The 17,984-nt window shown below is 39.1% G+C and overlaps 1 protein-coding gene across 2 annotated transcripts in view; it reads right to left on the bottom strand.

Annotated features, from left to right (window-relative positions):
• Stx7 (syntaxin 7) overlaps positions 1-17,984 on the bottom strand; it is a 38,043-nt gene that overhangs the window by 19,727 nt on the left and 332 nt on the right. For both annotated transcript variants that reach the window (XM_004630266.2, XM_023714236.1), the window contains exon 2: positions 10,455-10,605. In XM_004630266.2, the coding sequence (XP_004630323.1) occupies positions 10,455-10,539 (85 nt within the window). In that variant the 5' untranslated portion in view covers positions 10,540-10,605. The remainder of the gene's footprint in view (positions 1-10,454; positions 10,606-17,984) is intronic.

Genomic DNA, 17,984 nt, shown 5'->3' on the forward strand with positions numbered 1-17,984 from the left:
GCCATGAGGTTGGGCTGGAGGGATCTGCGCGTAAAGCACAATAGTTATTTTACAGGAAAGGACTGGGAATAAAGTGGGCAACTGCACAACTGAAGTTGAAAGATGTATGTGCCCACTCTGTCCTGCTTTTCCATCCACGTCCAGGAGCAAGACACTGTTCTGTGTTCACAAATGAGCAAGGCTCCCTTGGCCTGCAGTTGAAGACTTAGTTGAAGGCTTTCACACTCACAATAGAAGCGCTAAAGGCCAAGGTTAGAAGCAGACGACAATGTCTACGTGCATCCTGTCCAACTGCGCATGAGATCAAGACCAAGCCCTCCCAGAGAAGCAGGTGGGCATGTTCAGTACCACTAATATGTTACTGCCTCAACGGCTTCTTCAAACAATGATTATGATAACAACACTAGCATACGAAGAAAACTGGGAGAAATAAATGTTCCAAGACTTAGAGAATATTATTTTGAACGATACCTGGGTTCTTTCAAAGCAATTAATAAAACAAGTAACAACTGCTTTAAGAAAAATTCTGAATGAATAAGTACAAAAGGCAATTAGTCTCTAATAAAAAATGCTCAGAAATTGGTAAAAACAAAAATGATCAAAGAGTGAAGAGGACAAGAATATTTAAAATCATTTCAAATCATCAAAATTAATCACCCCACTCTAACTTCTGTTATCTGACTCCCTTAGAATTTCTGAGCCAAACAAAATAGACAAGATGCAGACTCACAGGGAAGTAAGTGGCCATGACACAACTTAACCACAAGTGCATTTAAGTACAAGAGAAGCTATGCTGCAATGCAGTTACTATATTTATGGTGTGATTATAGCTATGGTGAAAAAAGCTAACAAAATTATAATAATTTTTAAATAAGTGTAGTGTACAAATACACATTAGTATCACACTTTACCTACACAGAAACACAGAGCTTCAATGTGCAGAGCCAGAGTAAATGGAAAGCGCCACAACTTTTAAACACATATTCTTGGATGGTACATCCACATAATGAAAAATATGCAGGCAAAAGAGGACAAGAAAAAAAGTGCAAAAAAAAGAAACCCAAACAAAATATGGTCTCATTTTCATCAAAGAATAACTGGTATTATTTGTAAGATACTTTAAAACTTTTCTCTCAAGGATTTATATTTTAGTAGGAACACAGAAAAAAAGCAAATAACAACACTTTAATTTACTGATATAAAAGCATTATAAAAGATGATAATGAGAAAAAGAACAACCAGAAAAAAAGTATGTCAGAGAAGACACTTCTGAGGAAGGGATTTTTGCACAAAGGAGTGCTGAGTCAGGTACAAACCAACCAGAGAAGATGTGTGACACAGACAGGCCCAGCGCAAAGGTGCTGAGGTGAAAGTCAATCAGTTTCCTCAAGAAGCAGAAGAAAGGTCTGTGTGGTTACAGGACGGCAGAGAAGAGGAGGAATGGTGGGGATGACAAGAGGGGGGGCAACGAGTAAATCCTGGAGGATGTTGTAAGGCAGGGGGGTTTCACACTTCATGCTAAGCACCAAGGAAGCCATGGTTGGATGTTCAGCTATAGGATGACAGCTAATGTTAAACTTGTCTTGGTTACTGTGTGTAGAAGATTATGGGTAGACAAGAGCAACAATTTGGATTGTTGTAGGCAGGGTGCAGTCATTCAAAGAAGTAGCAGCAGCTTGGACCTGGATGGTGACAGTGGAGATGCAGAGCAATGGACAGATCCGGCATAGAGACCTTACAGATCTTTACTAAGACTGAACACCGGGAGGGAGAGAGGACACCCCTACCAGGTGTGGGGTTGGAATCAAGGCCAAGAAAGTTCATGCTCAGGGCAGAAGCATGCAGCTGGTTCACAAGTAGGAGCAGTTGGAGATAAAATTTCCTGAAGCTCCTTAAAGCCATCTCCTGCAGATTAAATCACAAAACAAGTCACTCATGTTCCGTCATAAATTGCACTCATGCTCAGTCAGGTAGGAAACTGCTCATTTTCTGTTAAAATCCACTTGGACAGGACAATAATGTTCATATTTATTTCTGTGCTGTATTACATCAACACCTTAGGCATAAGAAAATTACAACACTGAAATCAAAACTACTGTTTTTTAATCAAATATTTTCAAAAGTATAACATCAGAAATAGGTATATCAGATAAGATTTTAGGAGAAAAATGAAAAATTTCAACTGTTTGCCTCTATAAACTGCCTACTCATTCAACCAATGAAAAACCAAGTCTGCATTACTAACTACATACACAGTTCTAGTAAATGCACTTTAAAAAAAAAAAAAAAAAAGCTTCCCCAGGCACCAAAGAGGGAAGTAGATCACTCTAGCTTCCTTTTTGTGTAGTCATGGGTTAAGGTACAAAAATAGGTAGTCTTATACAAGACCATAATTAAAAGAACTGTACATTCTTAAAAAACAATGAAAGGGTCCACACTTTACACAGACTTCTAATTTCATCTTAAAATCCTAAGATCCTTATAGGGACAAGAGCCATACTCTGATCTTCTTACTATACTAGGTAAATGTAGACATACTATGAGAAGTTATTTCACAACACAGAAAAACTTACAATATATTTTTGAACTCTAGGAAAGTCTGTTTTGACTTAATAGCTTTAATTATAGGAAACAAATGATAAAGAATTCAATAAAAATATTTTTCAGTTGCTTCCTTTTAACATTTATAACCTCGGTTTAAGTTCATACTTTATGCCTCCTGAGAAAGCTCTACCTTCCCAAATTTTCTATAAAACATACAAAGAAGCATACAGGATAAATTACTAATATATTAGCAAAAACTTCTGCATTCCTAAATTCTGATGTGTAGATTGTATATTGCCAATAGATCTGTTTAGTTTATTTCCCAATAGCTAATCTTTAGTCATTCTCTATATCCTTTTTTCATATTACTCATTTTAAAAGTACTTACACAAAGCCAAAACTCTCATTAGCACTAGTGGTCAGACTTTCTGTACAACATACACATGCTAATACTTTATCTCAAGGACTATGTTTCATGGTTAGCTGTTCTCATTTTTATTTCTCAAGCCCCTTCAATTTACAATTGTGTTAATTCTGAAATGACTCACAGCAGAATGTTTATGTCCATAATTCTCCTATTTCCTAATACTTAAAAACAGTACATAAGTAAATCTTGGTGTAACTCTAGCTAGTCTTGGCTGTTTCCATTATGGGGTCTTATGAGCAAGTTATGGATACATGTATGACAACTGGCCTCTTAATAATGAAGAATACTATTACACATTTTATTTTATTATTATTATTATTATTATTTTTAATGTAGTTAGTACACTGTCTACAGGGTCTTACTACACAGATTGGACTCGTAGTGATCCTCCTGTTTTTAGCATCTCACCTGCTGGGATTACAGGCATGCACCACCATGCCCAGTCAAATACTACATATTTTAGAAGAACCTTCATGACTCCTTGCCTATTAAAGTTGGAAGGTCATAATCCAACTCACCAAAAATATATACAAGAAAACCATATTCTGAGTAATCAAAAGCTCATCTTATTTGGATCTGATTTCAGGAAATGTACATGAATGTCATACAGCTGTGCAATTAGAAATTTTTCTACTGTGCACTGAATTGTCTAACTTAACTACATTCTCAAAAATTTCAGTCTAAATAGGGAACTGCATAGTAAGACGCAATAAAATAAATCTATAGCTAAAAATGGGTAAAAACTAAAAGAATGTTTTGGTAAAGACCTTGAGCATTAACAATTCTGACATACGGACTGCTTGGAGCAAAACCTCATACTACCTCTCCAGCAAGCTGTTTTGGCATATCTACTACTGCTGACCATAGACATACTCATGACCCAGCAATTCAAATCCTAGGTACATACACAGAACAGAAGAATACATAAGAATATTCAGAGAAGCAATGTTATAATAGCAAAAACCAAAGTGAAACAAAAAATCAAAATACTACAAATGTCAACCAATAGAATTGTAGAATGGCTGAATATGGAATACTATAAATGAAAATAAATTTACCTACACAGATAAATCCTGCAAACACAAGAAAATGAGGCTCAACACAAAATAAAACATAATTGTTGATCTTTTAAAATTTAAAAACCACAGAAATTATACAAAGAGACTGAAAGCCAGGAGACTGATTATCTTTGAAGGGCAAGGAAAGGGCATAACATGAGAAGGATTTCAGGGGACTCATAATGTTCTATTTTTCCGTATGTGGTATTCTGACAGATAATTCATTGACTATTCATACGTTGTATAATATTTAATATATACTTCTATTTTTAAAAAGCCTTATGATAAAGGCCCATCTGATGTTATAGATCTTTTTTTTTTTTTTTCAGAACCAGCAATTGAACTCAGGCCCTCGAGCTTGCCAGGGAAGCGCTTATTCCACTGAGCCATCTCCCCGGCCCCTATGTTATAGATCTTGATACATTTCTTCTTTTAAGCTATGAGTTCTCTGTGTTTTCCAAAGATACTTTTCTACATTATTTGTATTCTGGCCAAGGATGACTGGTCCATATGAAAATATCCTTCTCTGGTTTACTTACATGATAGACTCCCTTATTTCAACCCCTAAAGTTTTGTTTAACCTTGCGTCATACATCCCAGGCAGGAGTTTGCTCAAAGAAAACAGAGATGGTTGACAGAGATGGCAAATGGTTATACACCTCATTTCTGGGTATTGCTAATAAAAATGTTACTCTTGAACAACTCAACTCAAAGTTTAAGAACTAAATCTCAGCATTTCTTAGATGCAAGAGGCTCTTCTACATATGGGATAACAAACAACTTTATCTGCATGCCACTGCAGTCTCCTGGGGATGGTTCCCTGAAGCAGAGCAGGTAAGAATGACCAGATGCCACGTTAGGACCATGTTGGGGAATAATGTCTACTACACAGTCACAGGGTGGAGCACTGGTGGCACCAATGCCCTACCAATCCTGTTACAGAGTCAACAGTCTCACAGGATAAAAATATTTGATTAATCATTCTAATGCTTCACAGAAAAACCTATGATAAAGTTCTAATTTGTAATATAGTACTTATTTACCTTTTTGAAAGCTGTATTATTTTAATATAAATATATGTAATCTATAATATGTAACTATAATTTTAACTTCAATGATTATCCATATATCTATTATATACAGTATATATGTGAGCATTTACAATATTTAAATATTTGGTTAATATAAATTATATCACTGTAGTATGGTTTAAGCTCTCAATAATGAAGCAAATTCATACCACTATAGGTTATCTTTAACAAAAAGTGGTTTAAAAATAACAACTAAAACCATTTAAGTTTAAAAAATATTTTCTCATCTATTCCCTCTTTTGTAAAACAGAACTGCCATAATGTAACACTGGTAAAAGAAAACAAAGTTCCAATATTGCTATCTGTTATTCTTGGATTTTTCTAAGAATCTGAAAACTTTCTGACTGAAAAACTTTCAGACCATACAATACAATATTTTATACTCTGTCATTTCTCTAATCAAGATTAATAGGAAATACCTTTTTTTGCACGGCAGTTTTTGGGAAGCCTTTAGCTCTGGCTGAACAGATGCCCACAGCCTATCTACCTTACAACACCCCCTCTCAGATTCTTTTGTGAAGTCAGGTAACTCACATGAACACAAATTGGAAAGACGCAAACGTTAGAGAGAAAAGTTGTCAGCTTCATCTTATGCCGCGCCATCTGCCTAGCATGATTAGCACCACCACATGGGAGAACAGGAAGTGAAACGCCCCACTTCTGCCTTGCACGTCCCTGCTGACTTCTGCCCAGCTCCTGTGGGCACGGTACACCGAACTCACTAAGCTCAAGATCCCAGGTCTCTGTGTGTGCTCAGCTTGATCAGCTTCCTCTTGTGTGCTCATTCCCTCAGCTGTCTGAACCACAAGCAGCCCAGTGTCTTGTTCCCATCAGCTTCTCACTAGTGCCCACTCTGTTCTCTCTGATGAAACAGCTTCATATTTCACTTTAAAACAGACCCTCTCGGACAGAGGGACTTTCCACCTTTGCCACCACATTTACACCTTGGTCATACTCAGTCATGTCTCCTACCGTGGACAGCAGACAAACCACCCACTAGCAGTTTATTCCCAATTTCCTCAAACCCTTCTTTCTCAAACAGAACTGCAGAATAGTTGAATATGGAATACTATTAGTGGCCTATAGCTACACAGATAAATCCTGCAACATAAGAGAATGAATCCTAACATAAAATAAAATACGCTTCTTGACCTATTAAAGTTTAAAAGCCAGGGAAATTATACAAAGATGTTGAAAGTCAGGAGACTGATTACCTTTATTGAAATGCTTCCTCAGCTAGAGCAAGCCTCAGCTTTGGTGAACACACAGCCATCCAGCTATGAGAGGTTTTCAGCCCTGCTAGGCAGCCAGATGTAGCCTTGCAGTCAGTAACAGAAGCAGAAATGTACAGGATTCGGGAAGTCTTTTTAAATGCACAAAGCAGCTACCTACCGTTCCCCTTTCCTCCCACTACATGTGCAATACAAACACAATATCATTCTTTTCAAAGTTAGCATCTTTTCCAGTCTAATTCTCTGCTTTAATCTTAGTCTCTCAGCAGCAATGAGCACAGACAATGCTTCACTCTTTGAAGCATTCTTTGATTTCCAGTAACCTACAACGTTCTGGGTTTTGTTCCCACCTCCCTGATCACTCCATCTCACATACTTTGTGCTGCATCCTGCCTGCTTTTCTCCCAGCCATTCTCCCAGGATTATTTTAGATTTTTAAACACCACTAAAGCTCTTATAACTCCCTAATTTCCAAATTTATATATCTAAATTGTCTATTTTGGGTTGAGGATACAGCTCAGCAGCATAAGTGCCTGCCTGGCAAACGCAAGGTCCTGAGTTCAATCCTTAGTACCGCAAAAAATAAAAGTCTGTTTCATATCTCACTTAGTTATATATAAAAGACATTTCAAAATTTACTTGGCGAAAGCACAATGTTCCCATACTAGTCCTGAACTACCATCCTTTCCATCTCATATGGAAGATTCCATCTTCCACCTAGGTGTTATATGCAAAACCTGTGAAGATGTCCCTGCACCCCACCCCTGCCACCCCATCCCCTCTCAGTTCCACCCACTTTCATGGCAAACCTTATGGGTTCCGCTCCAAAACACACCCATCACTTTTCTCTCACTAGCACCCTGGTGCAAGTGCATACCTCAACACACATTTAATACTCCTGCTATAACCCTAAAACATGTTTCGTAAGTAGCAGCCAAAGTAATCTCTGCTAAATTCAGATCTCATTCTGGATCTTCTCTGCTTAAAAGCTTCCAATGATTTCCACTGCCTCTCAGTCTGAAATTTAAACTCCATGGGCGGCCTACAAAGCCCTGGGAGACTCACGGATTTTCTCCAGTCACTCCTGCCTTAACTGCTGTACTTCTGACACAGTGGATTCGTTTGCCCACCCCCATCTTCTGCGTATCCAAGGCCTCAGCCTGCCTTAGCTATCCCATTTCCGGAATGCCTTCTCTGCTCTCCTCCCTGCCAGGCCCGCCTCAGCCTTTCTCAGGAGCTGTGGGCATGCAGGTAGCAACCACTTTCTTGTTTCACATCATGCTCACTCTTTTCCTTTGTATAAAATTACATTGTTTTCTAATTTTTTTTTTTTTTTTGCCATTTTAGTATTTGGTACAGGGTTTCACTACATAGCTCAGACTGCACAGTGATTCCCCCTGTTTTTGGCCTCTCCACTGCTGGGATTAGAGGCATACACCACCATGCCCGGACTCATTCACCAGCTCAGCGTACCTGGGGGCAGGGCCGGTACAGCATGTGGTACCAGGATTCAAACCCTGGACCCTGCACTTGCCTAAGCAGGCACTCAGACTGCTGAGCTATCTTGCCCGCCCTTGTTTGATATGTTTTAAGTATCATCTGTTGCTCCCTATTTCATTATAAATTACGAGAGCAGAACCTCATCGTTTTTGTTTACTGATAGATTCTGTTGTTTGAAATTGTATGTGACAATAGGTGCTCAAAGAATTACTTATTGAATGAATCACAACAGAATATAAAAGTTAAAAATCACTTAGTCTGAACCATAATTCCAACATTTAAGACTCTTAAGAATAGCCCTGAGACACTGTATAACCACTATTCCTGGTCACTTAGCAACAGCAGTCTCAACTCTGAGGGAGCAATGTCATCCCTAATCTTGGATTACTCAAACCTCTTCCTCCTCAAGGGGAGTTCTATTTGCAGCTTCTAACATGTGTAGAGTCCCCTATGGCCCTGCAGAACATCCTGCTTCTGCATCAAATACACCAGTGCTTCATCCATCTGAACATGGTGACTGTACCTTCTCTTAGCTCAGGCTTAACAGCATGGGATAGGTAAGGGACCTACTGCATAATCTAAGGCAGTCCTGAATCACAGTGTTGTTTCAAGGTGTAAATATTCAACTCTAGTCCCATTTACTGCTTCTCATCTGGCTGGTCAAAGGATCTCTTTTTTAGCAAGCAGGATCTGATTAAAGGACACTCTTACCTCTTTCCAGTTCAAGTTGACACGCAGTCTCTAATCATGTACTTTTCATATCACTTCCTGCTTACTATTTCCAAATACTATATTGTACTATATTATTAATATAGTACAATCATTTTTCATCCTTTTCTTAGAAGTCCTCACTCCATTTAGCATTCTCTCTCTTAACTATTCCTTGGACGAAGGCTTTTGATGCCCTTTCTTGTACATGGTCTTGATTTTCTACCTACATAAATGATATGGCATGCAGTACTGGGGACTGAACTTGGGACCTTGTGCTTGTGAGACAGGCACTTATGACACCGAGCTATCTCCCCAGCCTGACCTATGTTGTTTCTAACAGCAACAAGGGAACTATGAAATTAAGAGGTTCCTCTGTGACCACCAGAATAGATCAGAAACAGGAAGGGCAAGGCAGAGCTCAGACAAGCCAGAATACTTCTTGAGTGAGCACACCTATGTGGCCCGCTATAGATGCCCTGATACTCAAAGGTATTCACTTCCTTGATGCTCTAAGGCTAGCCAAAGAAAAGGTGAATTACCCCATACAGAACATCTTTCTAAACAATCTATGTATATACCTTTGCCTCCAAAACACATTACATCTCATTTAAACCACTCAGACACAGTAAAAACTGCTGAGAGCTTCCTGATTAGAAAAACACAGTAGGGTGGTGCTCTGAAAACATTCTTTACTTTAACATATGTTAATATTCTGTTAAAAGGGGTAAAAAGCCTTAAGGATGCAAGCTAAAGCATAAAACTGTAGTATCCTATTCTTAACAGCTTAATGGCTAAATACTGACAGCAAAATGACTAGGATAATCTATGCGAGTAGTTATGATTTAGGCATAAAACAAGATAAAAAATCATGTAGGCTCAAACCCGTTACAATATTTCTTCAATTTGTACATACATTCTGAGGAGTAACAATTTTTAATAAAACGTCACACCATATCAGCTTATTAACCTTCTGTTGCTGACAAGTGTAGCAAGGAATAATGTGTGCGGAGTCCAAGTCACACCTGCTACAGCATCTGTCTGAACAGATGAAGATGTCCCCTCTTGAGATGATTCAAACATGATTTGACCCCACCACCAAAACTCATGTTAGGCTCGGTCCAGAGTGGTGGTGTTGGGGTGTCTCTGGCAGGGAGTAGATCATTAAGAGAGACTCGTGTTCTTCTAGATCACTCAGGCTGGACTGGACACTGGGACAGCACTCGGCTACAAGCTGAGTCTGGCTTCTTCAGCTCACCGTCTCTTGCTTCCTCTTGCTGCACCATCTCTTCTTCCAGGATGTCCTCACCAGAAGCTGGGCAGACGCTGGTGCTATGCTTGACCTCCAACACTGGGAGGTGAATAACGCACTTCCTTTACAACCTACCAAGCCTCAGCTATTTCATTAGAGCAACACAAAAGGGACAAAAATATCTGCTTTATGCACCTGTACTCCTTAGCTACATAACATGTATTTATATTTATAAAAATTACCTAATCAATATCCAATCAGATTATTTTAATAAACATGTTTCTTGAACTCTTCAAAGTGCTCCCCAGTTCCAAACCTATAGAATTGAGTCAACAAAACTCATAATGTCATAGAAAACCAGATTTCTTAAAGCAAATACAAGTAACTACTGTACTGTCCTTTTAAATTTTTATTTCATTAGTGAGATAATGTACTATATGCCTGGACCTAGCACTTCACAGAAATATACAAAGTCATTTTTTCTATTATAGTTCTTCATTCTAGACTAGTACTCTTTGAAAATCTGTCCTTAGAGGAATGCTCGTCCCTCCTCAAACTGCCAGAGATATCCTTTCATGAACCGCCACCAAGTTCTATTAAGCCTTGAAAAATGTAGTGAAGTTGATTTGAAACTCAACTTACAACATTGTGTGATCTTCTGGATGTTGGAAGAGATGCGCTGGGCCAGCTGGACAGGGTCCCCACCAATCCCCGGAGTGTAAGACATGGCTGGCTTGCTGATTCACTAATTTCATCAGATGTTGGTAGGCTGTGCAGTATTCTAGGCAATCACCTAAGGAACACAGAATCCACACAATTGTTTTTGAAGTTACAGAGCTGAAACCTGGCAATGTGATTCACCTATCAGCAAAACTCTTATTCCTATAGAAACAAAACTGGACGCTTAAGGATAGAGTCATGTTAAACATGTTAAACAACCAAAGTAAGAGTCAAGTAGTATATTTCCTTTAAAAACTTCTTTAATCTCACTAAAGAAAATTAAGTCAGGCCAGGGAGATGGATCAGTAGGATAAGCACTTGCTGGCAAGTACAAGGGCCTGAGTTCAATCCCTGGTTCTGCAAAAAAAAAAAAAAAAAAAAAAGATTAAGTCCTTTCTCTATGAGTAGTTTTAATTGTTTATATATTTTATTCTTAAAAAACTATAAACAACTATAAGACAAGGCCCAAAGACTATCATTCTCCAACATTTAAAACAATTCTTATTTATTTATTTATTTATTGTATTTTTAGTGAAGGATGTAAAGGGTGTTCAGGGTCTCACTACTAGATCAGACTCGTACTGATCCACCTGTTTATAGACTCCCAAGAGCTGGGATTACAGGCACACGGGAGGCTGAAAATAGGAGCATCACTGCGAGTCCAAGCTGTGTAGTGAGACCCTGTACCAAATACATAAATGAAAACAAACAAACAACAATTCTTAACACAGGACAGTTAACTATTAATGGACACTAACTTCAACTTATTCCTCAAAATTTTGTTGTATCTAATGTAACACAAAAGAGAAGCTCAGGGTCTCTAATTTTGATGGGGAAGGCTAAATTTCAAACAAAAGAGCCAAGAAGAGGAGCAGCATCCCATAAAATGCCTATCACAGTTCCTTGAGAGAAAGAAGAACAGTGACTCTTTTCCAGCAGCCAGAATTTTAGGATGGAAGCTGGGATATTGCTCTGGAAGGAAGGAGCCAAAGCTCTTCTTTCTTCAATCTATGCAATTATCACTTGGAGTTTGAAAAGAAGACTGTCAAAAAGTGCTTTACCATACAGGATGTATATGGTAAAGAATTTCTTTGCTCCTACACTCATCTCTCTGAGTACAAGAATACTGCAAAATTATCAGCAATCTATTTGTTAGCCAACGCTCTACCAAGACCCTGCCACATATCCACCACTAAATGAAGCACTGGGGGGATACAAAAAAGATATTGTTCAAATCAAGCTTGTCACCTAGAAGAAAGAAAAAGGTTAATAACATAAGGTAGGGCCGGGGAGATGGCTCAGTGGAATAAGCGCTTCCCTGGCAAGGGTCTGAGTTCAATCCCTGGTTCCGGAAGAAAATAAAAAAAAAAAATAGTGTAAGGCAACAAAGAACAATACAAATCTGCAAGTCAGGTGCTAGGTAAAAGTGGCAGGTACTACAAAAAAAGGGAAAAGTCACTACTGCCCCTGTTAGAAAACATTTATGAAACAAAAACTTCAGATCTGAATAGGTGGGCATGACTGTTATGGAGAACGAAGGCCAGAACATGGAGACATGAGCAGACAGACCTAGAACATGTGAAAGAACACACACATTTATCAAAAAGGCGGTTCTTTGCTAGCTCTGGATCGGATGATACATGGCTGGGATAAGTGGGAGGCTACACGGAGAAGAAAACAGAGTAATGATCTCACATTTCCCACGTATTTGTGGGGTGAGAAGTATTTTACAGAGATGGTCTAATTTAACTTTCACAACCTCTCCCACAGAGTAGGTACCATTCCTGCTGTCTTAATGATGGACTGTGACTTAGGCACATGAGTGAAGGTAATACAATCCACCCCACTGGTGGAGGTGGGATTCAATGCCACGATTCAGATTCCAAAGCCATTCATGTTTGCTACCAGGCAAAATACAGGCCACAAGAGGGAAGGTCTGCACTGGGCTTAATTTGAATATTTTGTAATGAAACCACAGGGGATTTCTGGTAGGGGAGAAGAGGCCAACAAAGACTCCAAAGTGCAGCCATCCTTAAATAGTATGTATATGCAAAAGCCTATACATATTTTCCATATACTTCACCTCTAGATGACTAATAAGGTCTAATCTATATGCTAATGTAATCTATATGCTATGTAATAGTTTGATAGACTTAATTGCTTAGGGAACAATGTTAAGTAAAAAAGAGTGTATACTTAAAAAAAAAATCTTAAAAAAAAAATCTGTGGTTAAAACCACAGATGTGAAACTGGGGGATATGTAGGGCCAACTACATGTGTCTTTGTCCTAAGGAACTGCACTGGCAGAAAGTACAACCACTGAATTGTGACAACTGGTAGATTAGTGTTTGGTCCATGCCTGGAATTCAGACCACCTGAAGGTCCTGTGAGCTTAGAGACTTCTTTATTCCTCTTCCTTGTCCCATGGGTTCAGTTTATCTCTTCTGAACCAAGTTCTAGACACAGTCCCCAAACCAAATTTATTAAAGGACAACTTCAAACCTCAATTCAAGCTGAACTTCTGCAGCAGTGTGGTAGGAAAAACATCCTTCCAAGACACCTTGAACCTGGACCTGCAGCTACCTGAAGAGCTGCAACCCTGACAGAACAAAGCCAGATCTAGAGATTCAACTAGATCAACATGATTTTGAACATCCTACAAATCATCATTTGGAACTGTCAATTAAATAGTCTTATTAAGGTACAATTCAGGGGGCCGGGGATGGCTCAGTAGGATAAGCGCTTGCCTGGCAAGTGCAAGGGTCTGAGTTCAATCCCCGGTTCCGCAAAAAAAAAAAAAAAAAAAAAAAAAAAAAAAAAAAAAAAAGGTACAATTCATGTACCATACAGTCCATCTGTTGAAAGTATATAATCCAGAGGCTTTTTAACACATTAACAAAGTGGTATGATCATCACCAAATCACTTTTACGACATTTTCATTTACCTAAAAAGGAAGATCATACTTAATAATAGTCATTCAGCATTTTTCCTCAACCTCGCCAGTCAGACAACTACAGTTTTCATTCTTAGGTTTGCCTATTCTGCACAGTTCATAAAATGAAATCATAATATGTGCTCTTTGTGACTGGATTCACCTATTCTTTCTTTTCACAGGTCAACTGCATTGTAGTATCTTCAGTGCTTCATTCTTTTTATTGTCAAATAATATTTCCCTTTCTGCGTAGACAATTTTTCTCAGCTCAATGATACCTTTCCTCCTTTCCCTCTGTTAACTAGACCTGGTTTATAGCTGACACAAATACACTGTCGATGAGAAAATACTCTGTTTCACATTAGTATTCTCTTGCGGGGGCTCCCCTACACACATGGTCCATTTAAACCACAGCACAGAATGAATCTCATATCCCTGTCTCCAAGCCACACTCAACTCTCTCTTTAGTGTCTCCATGTCTTTAAAATTATGAGAACTCACCCACAGCCTCTTCAGCTGCTATTATAACTGGCAACTGCAAATCACGTTCTTGTGCAAGACATTTAGCAACTGGGTCTCCATCCAGGGCCTAAGTGTTTTTCCACCCTGAGCAGGAAAGGTATGATGTTCTCTTGTACCTGCGGGGCCTGCATGAGAGCTGCTCAACACACCAGCACCAGAGGCCTCCTCTGTCCCTGCAGAGAGCATCTCCAGAGTTCTGTCAACTCATGCGTAGTATTGTGGCCTTCAAACTCAGGCAATTCTGGCCTAAGTCCCCTGTTCTCTTTTAAAGAAATCTTCTTGATCTCCAAAGAGTCAAACAATTAGACACAAATAGAACTGTCCTTCTTTATATTTTTCCTCAAAAAACTAAATTTGAAAAAGTTCCTGATAGTAAGATAACAGGGCTTCATTTATCCAAAGAGCTACTACTCCTACACCATCCTCAATTTCTTACAGAAATCTCTTCTCTGATGAAGAGGAAAAAGCAATTCACATAAGCAACCATTTTCTGACATTGTGCTTTTTACATTTACTTTCTCAGTTAATTCTTACAAGACTATGAAGTAGGTACAATTACTATTACAATTTTCCACATGAAGAAATGAACACATATTGAGAATAACCTACAAGAGAATAACCTATTGAGAATAACTACAATTTTCATTCTTAGGTTTGCCTATTCTGCACAGTTCATTAAAAGGAAATTATAATATGTGCTCTTTGTGACTGGATTCACCTATTCTTTCTTTTCACAGGTCAACTGCATTGTAGTATTCTTCAGTACTTTATTCTTTTTATTGTCAAATAATATTTCCCTTTCTGCGTAGACAATTTTTTCTCAGCTCAATGATACCTTTCCTCCTTTCCCTCTGTTAACTAGACCTGGTTTATAGCTGACATAAATACACGGTGGATGAGCAGTGTATTAAAATTAGCAAAACAGCTATAATTTGAAACTAAGTTTTACGGCTTACATTTTCTTAAATACTAGGCTACACTGGCTTCTATATAATAAAACTAAGGATAAGAGTTCTCACTTACCTAGAAAAGCCAAATTTACCACCTTTCTGCAGGCCCCCTATCTTTACTACTAAAATGAGTTAACAGGTTTGGGATAACTATGGGAGCTGATGAAAGTAACTCAACTAAACAGGATACTCCTTTTCTGAATTATTCTGCTAACAAGTGATATCTAAAAGGTAATAATGGTTGATTGTTTGGATGAGATATTAGAAAATAATGGGGCCAAATGGCTAACTTTACTGTAAAAGAGAACTAAATATACAAATAGGTAACAATTAGCTGACTTTAAAAGTTTTTTTTTTTAAGTTTGTTATTTTTGTGTGTAGGATAAATTAATGTTATGTTTTTTCGAATATTTACTTTGTACAATCCATATCCAGGAAGCAATTCAAGCTGTTATACACCAAAGTACTCTTGTTGAATGCCCATTCAGAATTCCTAGTGTCATTTCTCAAAATAATAATTATATGACTCATCATCACTACCTGTATTGTTTGACAGAGTAGCTACTAACTACATGGAATATTTAAATAAAAGTTAGGTTATGTGAAAACCACACTAACCAAATTTCAAGTGTTCAAAAAGTTTTCATGGGCTGGCCAAACAGCTCAGCAGACTGAAGCACCTGCTTAGGCAGACACAGGGTCAGGAGTTCCATCCCCAGGCCTGCCATGGCGGCCCCATCCCTCGGATGTGCTGAGGGTGATTGCGACTGGGTGTGGTGGCACACACCTGTAATCCCAGCACTTGGGAGGCTGTAAACAGGAGGATCACTATGGGTCCAATCTATGCAGTGAGACCCCGTAGACCCTGTCCTAAAATATAAAAAAAAAAAAAAAAAAAGTTCAAGTGTTCAAACATTTTATGTGTTTAGCTTCAATAGCTGACATACAGTCCATGTCCATTACTGCAGAAAGTCTTATTGCTAGTGTTTAACTCAGTATTTCAATAATTACCTTTCTATGAACTACAGAAACACAAAGAAAACAATGCAAGGGAGTCAAAGTGCAACTGAGCTTTTCTTCAAGACTGCTTCTCAAGCCCTTGCCTGGAAAGCGTAAGGGTTGAGTTCAATCCCCGGTTCCACCAGAAAAAAAAAAAAAAAAAAAAAAAAAGACTGCTTCTCAAGAGCAATAAAGAATGAACAAAGAGAATTTCAATACAGAATCTTCAGTTTCAAACACTACTCCCTAGCTACTACCGAACTTATTTTAGCATCTAAGCTTTCCAATAAACATAAACTTCGTGTTTTATAAATCTAGTTTGGGCAGAGACTTCACTTTCAGTCATGAGCACCAGTATAAAATACTGAAGTTATGTGGTGACATAGCAGGAGCTGAATAAATGTTTGTAAAATGACTAAATTAATTTTCTACTTGCTAAGCAAACACACTCAACCTGGGAGGTAGATAACTCTGAAGTGCAGTGCCTTCTTTGCAACCTGACTGAACCTGGCATTTCATTGCCTTAAGGCTTTCTGGGTGTAATCACCTCACTCCAGAAGGCTCTTCCCACAATCCCCACGGGTGAGGCTTTTCTCCCCCTGAGGTGTCATCACATGCTGAAGACTCGATCCCAAACAGCAAGTCACCACTCCACCATTTTCTGCTATACTCTGACTGTTGCCCAACATTACTATTGAAAAATGATCACATTAGCATATTATCACCTATCCTTCCCTCTGGAATGCAAACAGGAGTGTGTCCACTCAGTCAGTGCCTAATCATGGCAGATGCTCAGGGACGTTCAGGCCTCTGCATACAACAAGAGTAATCTTTACCCAGACGACATCTAGGGCATTCCTAGCACAGCTACTCCATCCTTGAACCATTATTACACTTTAGCACTTGGCTTTAGTTCAGAGCACCAAGGATCCTTTTTTTTCACACTTGTACACAGAGAACTTTCAAACTACATGGATCCTAGACAAACTTTACTCAGACTTACTGCAGATGTTTTATATACTTTATTTTTAACAACCACAATCAAAATGAGGTCAGAGTTTACTATTCAGAAGCAGCTTAAGCAATGTATCTGAAGGAAAATGACAAAGACATTAATGAGTTATTAACTGCTACAGACACTTTCAAACTATGGCTTAATTCTTAACTAGTCACAAGTTTGAAGCTAACTTCTCCAAGAGGCCTGAAAAAGAAAGGCTCGTCCACGTCACAAGACACGTTTTTATCAGTCTGGGCTGGTGTGTGGCTCAGAGCACACCCAGGGTAGCAGAAATGCCCACCACCGCCGTTACCTAACAGCACAGCCTTTCATAATTACTTCCTTTCCTTCCAGATTCTGGGGGTTTTCACTTAGATATAATTAGAATCCAGTGATCTGAAGTGATTAAATATCAATGTATGGCTATAAGATCCCAAACAATGTAAAAATTTGGGCGATCAAGAGCTGGAGAGAAGTGGTAGGGTGGAGAAGAGAAAGGGAAGTGGAAAGAAGCCAAGATGCCTTATGGAGGTACGCCAACTCCCCACGATGAATCTAATCATTAGGTCCTGCAAACACATACTAGTAAATTTTTTAAAAAGGTGAAAATAAATGCAAAAAGTAAAACATGCTTGCGCGTGCGTGCGCGCGCGCGCACACACACACACACACACACACACACACACACACAGTGAAAAATGCATATACCATTCAGCCAGGACACTCCCCCTTTTATCTGAAGTTAAAGTACCCAACCTAGAACACAAGGGGGAAGTGGGAGTTCTAAAAATATTTTACGTATTCTGAAGGTCTTTGTGCAAAGCCGTAAGGATACGTAAGAAAAAGAAAGTTGGCGTGTCCGAGGCCGCCAGCCCGACAGCCACCGGCGCCCGGCGCCCGGCGCCCGGGGCCACCGGCCCTGCGCTCGACAAGTGCCCCGCGCTCTTTCCATCCATGCGCGGAAATAAGGAAGAGGTCGGGAGGTCGCGCCCCGGCGCCCAGGAGCCCGGCGGACGGTGGAGGCGGCGGGCGACCCCGCCCCGCCCGCGCC

Source organism: Octodon degus, unplaced genomic scaffold, assembly GCF_000260255.1.
Source record: "Octodon degus isolate 3935 unplaced genomic scaffold, OctDeg1.0 scaffold00034, whole genome shotgun sequence".
Taxonomy (NCBI): domain Eukaryota; kingdom Metazoa; phylum Chordata; class Mammalia; order Rodentia; family Octodontidae; genus Octodon; species Octodon degus.